Source organism: Heptranchias perlo, unplaced genomic scaffold, assembly GCF_035084215.1.
Source record: "Heptranchias perlo isolate sHepPer1 unplaced genomic scaffold, sHepPer1.hap1 HAP1_SCAFFOLD_198, whole genome shotgun sequence".
Taxonomy (NCBI): Eukaryota; Metazoa; Chordata; class Chondrichthyes; order Hexanchiformes; family Hexanchidae; genus Heptranchias; species Heptranchias perlo.
In genome coordinates this window covers 368,840-381,456 of record NW_027139214.1, presented here as the reverse complement: position 1 = coordinate 381,456, position 12,617 = coordinate 368,840, and the positions used below count along the sequence as shown (strand labels likewise).

The 12,617-nt window shown below is 53.3% G+C and overlaps 1 protein-coding gene across 3 annotated transcripts in view; it reads right to left on the bottom strand.

The window, feature by feature from the left end:
• LOC137309971 (netrin-G1-like) overlaps window positions 1–12,617 on the bottom strand; it is a 63,647-nt gene that overhangs the window by 3,771 nt on the left and 47,259 nt on the right. For 2 of the 3 annotated variants that reach the window (XM_067977973.1, XM_067977974.1), the window contains exon 4: window positions 2,216–2,317. In XM_067977973.1, coding sequence (XP_067834074.1) covers window positions 2,216–2,317 — 102 coding nt within the window. Of the gene's footprint in view, window positions 1–873; window positions 1,042–1,347; window positions 1,349–2,081; window positions 2,114–2,215; window positions 2,318–12,617 lie in introns of all 3 variants that reach the window. The other variant, XM_067977972.1, reaches the window with a different exon arrangement.

Sequence of the window (12,617 nt, the reverse complement as noted above, 5' to 3'; positions counted from 1 at the left end):
GGACCGGGTCTGATCTCTGAGGAAAGGTCGGACCGGGTCTGATCTCCGGGGAGAGGTCGGACCGGGTCTGATCTCTGGGGAAAGGTCGGACCGGGTCTGATCTCCGGGGAAAGGTCGGACCGGGTCTGATCTCCGGGGAAAGGTCGGACCGGGTCTGATCTCTGGGGAAAGGTCGGACCGGGTCTGATCTCTAGGGAAAGGTCGGACCGGGTCTGATCTCTGGGGAAAGGTCGGACCGGGTCTGATCTCTAGGGAAAGGTCGGACCGGGTCTGATCTCTGGGGAAAGGTCGGACCGGGTCTGATCTCTGGGGAAAGGTCGGACCGGGTCTGATCTCCGGGGAAAGGTCGGACCGGGTCTGATCTCTGGGGAAAGGTCGGACCGGGTCTGATCTCTGGGGAAAGGTCGGACCGGGTCTGATCTCTGGGGAAAGGTCGGACCGGGTCTGATCTCCGGGGAAAGGTCGGACCGGGTCTGATCTCTGGGGAAAGGTCGGACCGGGTCTGATCTCCGGGGAAAGGTCGGACCGGGTCTGATCTCCGGGGAAAGGTCGGACCGGGTCTGATCTCCGGGGAAAGGTCGGACCGGGTCTGATCTCCGGGGAAAGGTCGGACCGGGTCTGATCTCTGGGGAAAGGTCGGACCGGGTCTGATCTCTGGGGAAAGGTCGGACCGGGTCTGATCTCTGGGGAAAGGTCGGACCGGGTCTGATCTCTGGGGAAAGGTCGGACCGGGTCTGATCTCTGGGGAAAGGGGAGCTGATTCCTTTTGCTCAGCCCTATCGCAGGTTCCTTTTTGTTTCTTTATCTTGTTTTGGGCTGAAATCTGAAGGGTGAAGGAAGGAGGCGAGAGCGGAGATTGTAACAGGAACTGACCGAGGCAAACGTTGTGATGGTCCAGCTCTGCTGACGGGTTTCGGTGATAGCCCAGTCGGCACAACTGGCAGTGTCGGCCTCTCGTGTTGTGCTTACAGCTCACGCAAATGGTGGTGGTGAGCAGCTCGATGTAACTGCACCGGTTCGAGTGGCCGAAACATTCGCAGTCTTGCAAGGAAAAGACAGAAAGTGTAGACGGGACGTAGACAGGACGTAGACGGGTCGCAAACTGTGAGTGGGTCACATGCTGCAGGAATGTGAGGCGGAGAGGAAATGTCTGGAATGGGAGGGAGGGGAAACACTGAGACTTTTAGCAGTGAGGGGAGAACATCAGACTCCTGGCTCGATACGGTCACATTGAATCAGGCAGATGGCGATGGATGGGAACGTTCCAGGGTTTATAGAGTCCGGTGGTGGGTTTTATACAGGGCTTCCAAGTGAGGGGCCTTTCAACTGTGGCTCAGAGGGTCGCACTCTCGCCTCTGAGTTAGGAGGACGTGGGTTAAAGTCCCACTCCAGAGACTTGAACAAAAAATCCAGGCTGACACTCCAGAGCAGTACTGAGGGAGTGCTGCACTGTCGGAGGGTCAGCACTGAGGGAGTGCTGCACTGTCGGAGGGTCAGCACTGAGGGAGTGCTGCACTGTCGGAGGGTCAGTTCTGAAGGAGTGCTGCACTGTCGGAGGGTCAGTACTGAGGGAGTGCTGCACTTTCGGAGGGTCAGTACTGAGGGAGTGCTGCACTGTCGGAGGGTCAGTACTGAGGGAGCGCTGCACTGTCGGAGGGTCAGTGCTGAGGGAGTGCTGCACTGTCGGAGGTGCCATCTTTCTGCTGAGACATTAAACCGAGGCCCTGTCTGCCCTCTCAGGTGGACGGAAAAGTTCCCATGGCACTATTTTGAATAAGAGAAGGGGAGTTCTCCCGGTGTCCTGGCCAATATTTATCCCTAAACCAACCTCAAAAAACAGATTATCTTGTCATTTATTTCATTGCTGTTTGTGGGATCTTGTTGTGTGCAAATTGCCTGCTGCGTTTCTTACATTACAACACTGACCTCACTTCTAAAAGTACTTAATTGGCCGTAAAGCGCTTTGGGACAGCCTGAGATTGTGAAAGGCGCAATATAAATGCAAGTCCTTCTTTCTCCATCTTTCTGCTCTAAGCCAGTAGCATTGTTTGAGAGCTCCTCCCTTGCTTTGTGTTAGTGACCCCGAGTGATGAGATACTTGGCCGTGTCTGACCTTGCTTTGTGTTAGTGACCCCTAGTGATGAGATACTTGGCCGTGTCTGACTTTACTTTGTGTTAGTGACCTCTAGTGATGAGATACTTGGCCGTGTCTGACCTTGCTTTGTGTTAGTGACCTCTAGTGATGAGATACTTGGCCGTGTCTGACCTTGCTTTGTGTTAGTGACCTCTAGTGATGAGATACTTGGCCGTGTCTGACCTTGCTTTGGATGAGCTGCGTCAGGAGAAATCACCAAAGATTAATCCCAGATGGAGAACAATGCGCGGTCTGAACAGAACATCTGTGCTGTGCGCACAAACACATCGACTCGAGACTGCACGGGACAATAAGTGGGTCCGAGAGACAAGCAACCAGACACTTCCATCTCCGCCTCTCCACCAATCAGACAAAAACTGACACCGAGCCACATCAGGAGATCTTAGGACAGGTGACCAAAAGCTTGGTCAAAGAGGTGGGTTTTAAGGAGGGTCTTAAAATGGAGAGAGAGAGGTGGAGAGGTTCATGGAGGCAATTCCAGCGCTTAGGGCCCAGGCAGCTGAAGGCACGGCCGCCAATGGTGGAGCGATTAAAATTGGGGATGCGCAAGAGGCCAGAATTGGAGGAGCGCAGAGATCTCGGAGGGTTGTCGGGCTGGAGGAGGTTACAGAGATAGGGAGGGGTGTAGGGCTGGAGGGGGTTACAGAGATAGGGAGGGGTGTAGGGCTGGAGGGGGTTGCAGAGATTGGGAGGGGTGTCGGGCTGGAGGAGGTTACAGAGATAGGGAGGGATGTAGGGCTGGAGGAGGTTACAGAGATAGGGAGGGGTGTAGGGCTGGAGGAGGTTACAGAGAAAGGGAGGGGTGTCGGACTGGAGGGGGTTACAGAGATAGGGAGGGGTGTAGGGCTGGAGGAGGTTACAGAGATAGGGAGGGGTGTAGGGCTGGAGGAGGTTACAGAGATAGGGAGGGGTGTAGGGCTGGAGGAGGTTACAGAGATAGGGAGGGGTGTAGGGCTGGAGGGGGTGACAGAGATAGGGAGGGGCGAGGGGCTGGAGGGGGTTACAGAGATAGGGAGGGTTGAGGGGCTGGAGGAGGTTACAGAGATAGGGAGGGGTGTAGGGCTGGAGGGGTTTACAGAGATCGGGAGGGGTGTAGGGCTGGAGGGGTTTACAGAGATAGGGAGGGGTGCAGGGCTGGAGGGGTTTACAGAGATCGGGAGGGGTGTAGGGCTGGAGGAGGTTACAGAGATAGGGAGGGTTGTCGGGCTGGAGGGGGTTACAGAGATAGGGAGGGGTGAGGGGCTGGAGGAGGTTACAGAGATAGGGAGGAGCGAGGGGCTGGAGGAGGTTACAGAGATATGGAGGAGCGAGGGGCTGGAGGAGGTTACAGAGATATGGAGGAGCGAGGGGCTGGAGGGGGTAACAGAGATAGGGAGGGGCGAGGCCAGGGAGGGATTTGAATGTGAGGATGAGAATTTTAATTGCGAGGCGTTGCTGGACCGGGAGCCAATGTCGGTTCAATCAATCGCTTCTCCGGGTCGAATCACTGCCCGGGTTGGAGCTCGAAGCCGAGCGAACGCTAATTAGCTGGAATCTGGTCTGTGGAGCCGATGATTTAATGGGGGGAGGCTGGTGACAGGCTGTTATTATGGGATTTCAGTAATTCGAGTAGGTTGAGTGTTTGAAAGACAAACTGTGTAATCCAGTATCTGACTGAGTCTCCCTGTTATTATTCAGCGAGACTGAATCCAGTAACAACCACCTTCAGTCATTAAGGACAAAATAGATATTCATTGAAGACATTAGAACGAGTTTATCTTTAGTTAAGTTTGTGCCAGTGATGAAGGTTTTGATTGTCTGTTTTTTCATGTCGGTTCTGGCTGTACCTGGGCAGGAAAGGGGCAGGTTTGGGTCCAAAGTGTAACGTTTCATAGAACCAGAGGAACAGGAGTAGGCCATTCAGCCCCTCGTGCCTGCTCCGCCATTTGATAAGATCATGGCTGATCTGTGATCTAACTCCATATACCTGCCTTTGGCCCAGATCCCTTAATACCTTTGGTTGCCAAAAAGCTATCTATCGCACATTTAAATTTAGCAATTTCTCAGATTTAAATTTAGCAATTGAGCTAGTATCATTTGCCGTTTGCGGAAGAGAGTTCCAAACTTCTACCACCCTTTGTGTGTAGAAATGTTTTCTAATCTCGCTCCTGAAAGCTCTGGCTCTAATTTTTAGACTGTGCCCCCTACTCCTAGAATCCCCAACCAGTGGAAATAGTTTCTCTCTATCCACCCTATCTGTTCCCCTTAATATCTTATAAACTTCGATCAGATCACCCCTTAACCTTCTAAACTCCAGAGAATACAACCCCAATTTGTGTAATCCCTCCTCGTAACTTAAACCTTGCAGTCCGGGTATCATTCTAGTAAACCTACGCTGCACTCCCTCCAAGGCCAATATGTCCTTCTGAAGGTGCGGTGCCCAGAACTGCTCACAGTACTCCAGGTGCGGTCTAACCAGGGTTTTGTATAGCTGCAGCATAACTTCTGCCCCCTTGTACTCTCGTCCTCTAGATATAAAGGCCAGCATTCCATTTGCCTTCTTGATTATTTTCTGCACCTGTTCATGACACTTCAATGATCGATGTCCCTGAACCCCGAAGTCCCTTTGGACATTCACAGTTTTTAACTTTTTACCATTTAGAAAGTACCCTGTTCTATCCTTTTTTGATCCAAAGTGGATGACCTCACATTTGTTTACATTGAATTCCATTTGCCACAGTTTTGCCCATTCACCTAATCTATCAATATCGCTTTGTAATTTTATGTTTTCATCGACACTGCTTACAATGCCACCAATCTTTGTGTCATAGGCAAACTTAGATATGAGACTTTCTATGCCTTCATCGAAGTTGTTAATAAATATTGTGAATAATTGAGGCCCCAAGACAGATCCCTGCGGGACTCCACTAGTCACATCCTGCCAATGTGAGTCCCTTCCCATTATCCCTACTCTCTGTCGCCTTTCGCTCAGCCAACTTCCTAACCAAGTCCGTACTTTTCCCTCGATTCCATGGGCTTCTATCTTAGCTAACAGTCTCTTTTGTGGGACCTTATCAAATGCCTTCTGGAAGTCCATATCAATAACATCCATTGACATTCTCCTGTCCACTACTTTAGTCACCTCTTCAAAAAATTCAATCAGGTTTGTCAGGCACGACCTACTTTTCACAAATCCATGCTGGCTCTCTCTGATTAACTGAAAAGTCTTGAGGTGTTCAGTCACCCTATCATTAATTATAGACTCCAGCATTTTCCCCACAACAGATGTTAGGCTAACTGGTCTATAATTCCCCGGTTTCCCTCTCTCTCCTTTCTTAAAAAGCGGAGTGATATGTGCAATTTTCCAATCTAGAGGGACAGTTCCTGAATCGAGAGAACTTTGAAAGATTACAGTTAGGGCATCCGCAATGTTCTCACCGACTTCCTTCAAAACCCTGGGATGGAAACCATCTGGTCCTGGGGATTTGTCACTCTTTAGTGCCATTATTTTCTTCATTACTGTTGTTTTACTTATGTTAATTTTATCGAGTCCCTGTCCCCGATTCAATATAAGTTTTCTTGGGATTTCCGGCATGCTATCCTCTTTTTCCACTGTAAATACTGACGCAAAGTAATTGTTCAACATGTCCGCCATTTCCCCATTGTCAATGACAATATCCCCAGTTTTGAAGGAGTCAACACTGCTCCTGACCACCCTCTTTTTCCTAATACAACCACAGGGTGTCCCAGTCCCAGTCCCATCATCACACATGTTCCTGTCCAGTATCGTAATGTGATATGGACACTCTGTCCCCAGTCAGAACAGGGAGTTATGGACACTCTGTCCCGGTCAGTACGGGGAGTTATGGACACTCTGCTCCCGGTCAGTACGGGGAGTTATGGACACTCTGTCCCGGTCAGTACGGGGAGTTATGGACACTCTGTCCCGGTCAGTACGGGGAGTTATGGACACTCTGCTCCCGGTCAGTATGGGGAGTTATGGACACTCTGTCCCGGTCAGTACGGGGAGTTATGGACACTCTGTCCCGATCAGTACGGGGAGTTATGGACACTCTGTCCCGGTCAGTACGGGGAGTTATGGACACTCTGTCCCGGTCAGGACGGGGAGTGATGGACACTCTGTCCCGGTCAGTACGGGGAGTTATGGACACTCTGTCCCCAGTCAGTACAGGGAGTTATGGACACTCTGCTCCCGGTCAGTATGGGGAGTTATGGACACTCTGTCCCCGGTCAGTACGGGGAGTTATGGACACTCTGTCCCCAGTCAGTACAGGGAGTTATGGACACTCTGTCCCGGTCAGTACGGGGAGTTATGGACACTCTGTCCCCGGTCAGTACAGGGAGTTATGGACACTCTGTCCCGGTCAGTACGGGGAGTTATGGACACTCTGTCCCCGGTCGGTACGGGGAGTTATGGACACTCTGTCCCGGTCAGTACGGGGAGTTATGGACACTCTGTCCCCGGTCAGTACAGGGAGTTATGGACACTCTGTCCCCAGTCAGTACAGGGAGTTATGGACACTCTGCTCCCGGTCAGTACAGGAGTTATGGACACTCTGTCCCGGTCAGTACGGGGAGTTATGGACACTCTGTCCCCAGTCAGTACAGGGAGTTATGGACACTCTGTCCCCAGTCAGTACAGGGAGTTATGGACACTCTGCTCCCGGTCAGTACGGGGAGTTATGGACACTCTGCTCCCGGTCAGTACAGGGAGTTATGGACACTCTGTCCCCAGTCAGTACGGGGACTTATGGACACTCTGCTCCCGGTCAGTACGGGGAGTTATGGACACTCTGCTCCCAGTCAGTACGGGGAGTTATGGACACTCTGTCCCGGTCAGTACGGGGAGTTATGGACACTCTGTCCTGGTCAGTACGGGGAGTTATAGACACTCTGTCCCGGTCAGTACGGGGAGTTATGGACACTCTGTCCCCAGTCAGTACGGGGAGTTATGGACACTCTGTCCCGGTCAGTACGGGGAGTTATGGACACTCTGCTCCCGGTCAGTACGGGGAGTTATGGACACTCTGCTCCCGGTCAGTACGGGGAGTTATGGACACTCTGCTCCCGGTCAGTACGGGGAGTTATGGACACTCTGTCCTGGTCAGTACGGGGAGTTATGGACACTCTGCTCCCGGTCAGTACGGGGAGTTATGGACACTCTGCTCCCGGTCAGTACGGGGAGTTATGGACACTCTGCTCCCGGTCAGTACGGGGAGTTATGGACACTCTGCTCCCGGTCAGTATGGGGAGTAATGGACACTCTGCTCCCGGTCAGTACGGGGAGTTATGGACACTCTGCTCCCGGTCAGTACGGGGAGTTATGGACACTCTGTCCCGGTCAGTACGGGGAGTTATGGACACTCTGCTCCCGGTCAGTACGGGGATTTATGGACACTCTGTCCCGGTCAGTACGGGGAGTTATGGACACTCTGTCCCGGTCAGTACGGGGAGTTATAGACACTCTGTCCCGGTCAGTACGGGGAGTTATGGACACTCTGTCCCCAGTCAGTATGGGGAGTTATGGACACTCTGTCCCGGTCAGTACGGGGAGTTATGGACACTCTGCTCCCGGTCAGTACGGGGAGTTATGGACACTCTGCTCCCGGTCAGTACGGGGAGTTATGGACACTCTGCTCCCGGTCAGTACGGGGAGTTATGGACACTCTGTCCCGGTCAGTACGGGGAGTTATGGACACTCTGCTCCCGGTCAGTACGGGGAGTTATGGACACTCTGTCCCGGTCAGTACGGGGAGTTATGGACACTCTGCTCCCGGTCAGTACGGGGAGTTATGGACACTCTGCTCCCGGTCAGTACGGGGAGTTATGGACACTCTGCTCCCGGTCAGTACGGGGAGTTATGGACACTCTGCTCCCGGTCAGTACGGGGAGTTATGGACACTCTGCTCCCGGTCAGTACGGGGAGTTATAGACACTCTGCTCCCGGTCAGTACGGGGAGTTATGGACACTCTGTCCCGGTCAGTACGGGGAGTTATGGACACTCTGCTCCCGGTCAGTACGGGGAGTGATGGACACTCTGTCCCGGTCAGTACGGGGAGTTATGGACACTCTGCTCCCGGTCAGTACGGGGAGTTATGGACACTCTGCTCCCGGTCAGTACGGGGAGTTATGGACACTCTGTCCCGGTCAGTACGGGGAGTTATGGACACTCTGCTCCCGGTCAGTACGGGGATTTATGGACACTCTGTCCCGGTCAGTACAGGGAGTTATGGACACTCTGTCCTGGTCAGTACAGGGAGTTATGGACACTCTGTCCCGGTCAGTACGGGGAGTTATGGACACTCTGCTCCCGGTCAGTACGGGGAGTTATGGACACTCAGTCCCGGTCAGTACGGGGAGTTATGGACACTCTGCTCCCGGTCAGTACGGGGAGTTATGGACACTCTGCTCCCGGTCAGTACGTGGAGTTATGGACACTCAGTCCCGGTCAGTACGGGGAGTTATGGACACTCTGCTCCCGGTCAGTACGGGGAGTTATGGACACTCTGTCCCGGTCAGTACGGGGAGTTATGGACACTCTGTCCCGGTCAGTACGGGGAGTTATGGACACTCTGTCCCGGTCAGTACGGGGAGTTATGGACACTCTGTCCCGGTCAGTACGGGGAGTTATGGACACTCTGTCCCGGTCAGTACGGGGAGTTATGGACACTCTGTCCCGGTCAGTACGGGGAGTTATGGACACTCTGTTCCCGGTCAGTACGGGGAGTTATGGACACTCTGCTCCCGGTCAGTACGGGGAGTTATGGACACTCTCTCCCGGTCAGTACGGGGAGTTATGGACACTCTGTCCCGGTCAGTACGGGGAGTTATGGACACTCTGTCCCGGTCAGTACGGGGAGTTATGGACACTCTGCTCCCGGTCAGTACGGGGAGTTATGGACACTCTGTCCCGGTCAGTACGGGGAGTTATGGAAACTCTGTCCCGGTCAGTACGGGGAGTTATGGACACTCTGCTCCCGGTCAGTATGGGGAGTTATGGACACTCTGCTCCCGGTCAGTACGGGGAGTTAAGGACACTCTGCTCCCGGTCAGTACGGGGAGTTAAGGACACTCTGCTCCCGGTCAGTACGGGGAGTTAAGGACACTCTGCTCCCGGTCAGTACGGGGAGTTATGGACACTCTGCTCCCGGTCAGTACGGGGAGTTAAGGACACTCTGTCCCGGTCAGTACGGGGAGTTATGGACACTCTGTCCCGGTCAGTACGGGGAGTTATGGACACTCTGTCCCGGTCAGTACGGGGAGTTATGGACACTCTGTCCCGGTCAGTACGGGGAGTTATGGACACTCTGTCCCGGTCAGTACGGGGAGTTATGGACACTCTGCTCCCGGTCAGTACGGGGAGTTATGGACACTCTGCTCCAGGTCAGTACGGGGAGTTATGGACACTCTGTCCCGGTCAGTACGGGGCGTTATGGACACTCTGTCCCGGTCAGTACGGGGAGTTATGGACACTCTGTCCCGGTCAGTACGGGGAGTTATGGACACTCTGCTCCCGGTCAGTACGGGGAGTTATGGACACTCTGCTCCCGGTCAGTACGGGGAGTTATGGACACTCTGCTCCCGGTCAGTACGGGGAGTTATGGACACTCTGCTCCCGGTCAGTACGGGGAGTTATGGACACTCTGCTCCCGGTCAGTACGGGGAGTTATGGACACTCTGTCCCGGTCAGTACGGGGAGTCATGGACACTCTGTCCCGGTCAGTACGGGGAGTTATGGACACTCTGCTCCTGGTCAGTACGGGGAGTTATGGACACTCTGCTCCCGGTCAGTACGGGGAGTTATGGACACTCTGCTCCCGGTCAGTACGGGGAGTTATGGACACTCTGTCCCGGTCAGTACGGGGAGTTATGGACACTCTGTCCCGGTCAGTATGGGTGTTGGTTTGGGTGCTCAATGCAGCCGATGGTTTGGAATGACATGGACAGCATGCGAAGGGTTAAATAAACGGGAACGAGTTCATGCAAAATACGGGAAACGAAGGTGAAGAGATTGAGGCCGAGAGACACTCGTCCAGTTCCCATTTCTGTATCTGGGAGAACGGGATTACAACAGGTCCCGATTGATCTCGGTATCAGGAACCAGACTGCTTTCCACAAACACACTCAGTCCCTGTTCACACCTACACCTGTTCCACACTCAGTCCCTGTTCACACCTACACCTGTTCCACACTCAATCCCTGTTCACACCTACACCTGTTCCACACTCACTCCCTGTTCACACCTACACCTGTTCCACACTCAGTCCCTGTTTACACCGACACCTGTTCCACACTCACTCCCTGTTCACACCTACACCTGTTCCACACTCAGTCCCTGTTCACACCCACACCTGTTCCACACTCACTCCCTGTTCACACCTACACCTGTTCCACACTCAGTCCCTGTTCATACCCACACCTGTTTCACACTCAGTCCCTGTTCACACCCACACCTGTTCCACACTCAGTCGCTGTTCACACCTACACCTGTTCCACACTCAGTCCCTGTTCACACCTACACCTGTTCCACACTCAGTCCCTGTTCACACCCACACCTGTTCCACACTCACTCCCTGTTCACACCCACACCTGTTCCACACTCACTCCCTGTTCACACCTACACCTGTTCCACACTCAGTCCCTGTTCACACCTACACCTGTTCCACACTCACTCCCTGTTCACACCGACACCTGTTCCACACTCAGTCTCTATTCACCTACACCTGTTCCACACTCAGTCCCTGTTCACACCGACACCTGTTCCACACTCACTCCCTGTTCACACCTGCACCTGTTCCACACTCAGTCCCTGTTCACACCTACACCTGTTCCACACTCAGTCCCTGTTCACACCTGCACCTGTTCCACACTCAGTCTCTATTCACCTGCACCTGTTCCACACTCACTCCCTGTTCACACCTACACCTGTTCCACACTCAGTCTCTATTCACCTACACCTGTTCCACACTCAGCCCCTGTTCACACCTACACCTGTTCCACACTCAGTCTCTATTCACCTACACCTGTTCCACACTCAGTCCCTGTTCACACCTACACCTGTTCCACACTCAGTCCCTGTTCACACCTACACCTGTTCCACACTCAGTCTCTATTCACCTACACCTGTTCCACACTCAGTCCCTGTTCACACCTACACCTGTTCCACACTCACTCCCTGTTCACACCTGCACCTGTTCCACACTCAGTCCCTGTTCACACCTACACCTGTTCCACACTCAGTCCCTGTTCACACCTACACCTGTTCCACACTCAGTCCCTGTTCACATCTACACCTGTTCTACACTCAGTCCCTGTTCACACCTACACCTGTTCCACACTCACTCCCTGTTCACACCTACACCTGTTCCACACTCATTCCCTGTTCACACCTACACCTGTTCCACACTCAGTCCCTGTTCACACCTACACCTGTTCCACACTCAGTCTCTATTCACCTACACCTGTTCCACACTCAGTCCCTGTTCACACCTACACCTGTTCCACACTCAGTCCCTGTTCACACCTGCACCTGTTCCACACTCAGTCCCTGTTCACACCTACACCTGTTCCACACTCAGTCCCTGTTCACACCCACACCTGTTCCACACTCACTCCCTGTTCACACCTACACCTGTTCCACACTCAGTCCCTGTTCACACCCACACCTGTTCCACACTCAGTCCCTGTTCACACCCACACCTGTTCCACACTCACTCCCTGCTCACACCTGCACCTGTTCCACACTCAGTCCCTGTTCACACCTACACCTGTTCCACACTCAGTCCCTGTTCACACCTGCACCTGTTCCACACTCATTCTCTATTCACCTACACCTGTTCCACACTCACGCCCTGTTCACACCTACACCTGTTCCACACTCAGTCTCTATTCACCTACACCTGTTCCACACTCAGCCCCTGTTCACACCTACACCTGTTCCACACTCAGTCTCTATTCACCTACACCTGTTCCACACTCAGTCCCTGTTCACACCTACACCTGTTCCACACTCAGTCCCTGTTCACACCTACACCTGTTCCACACTCAGCCCCTGTTCACACCTACACCTGTTCCACACTCAGTCTCTATTCACCTACACCTGTTCCACACTCAGTCCCTGTTCACACCTACACCTGTTCCACACTCAGTCCCTGTTCACACCTACACCTGTTCCACACTCAGTCCCTGTTCACACCTACACCTGTTCCACACTCACTCCCTGTTCACACCTGCACCTGTTCCACACTCAGTCCCTGTTCACACCTACACCTGTTCCACACTCAGTCCCTGTTCACACCTACACCTGTTCCACACTCAGTCCCTGTTCACATCTACACCTGTTCTACACTCAGTCCCTGTTCACACCTACACCTGTTCCACACTCAGTCTCTATTCACCTACACCTGTTCCACACTCAGTCCCTGTTCACACCTACACCTGTTCCACACTCAGTCCCTGTTC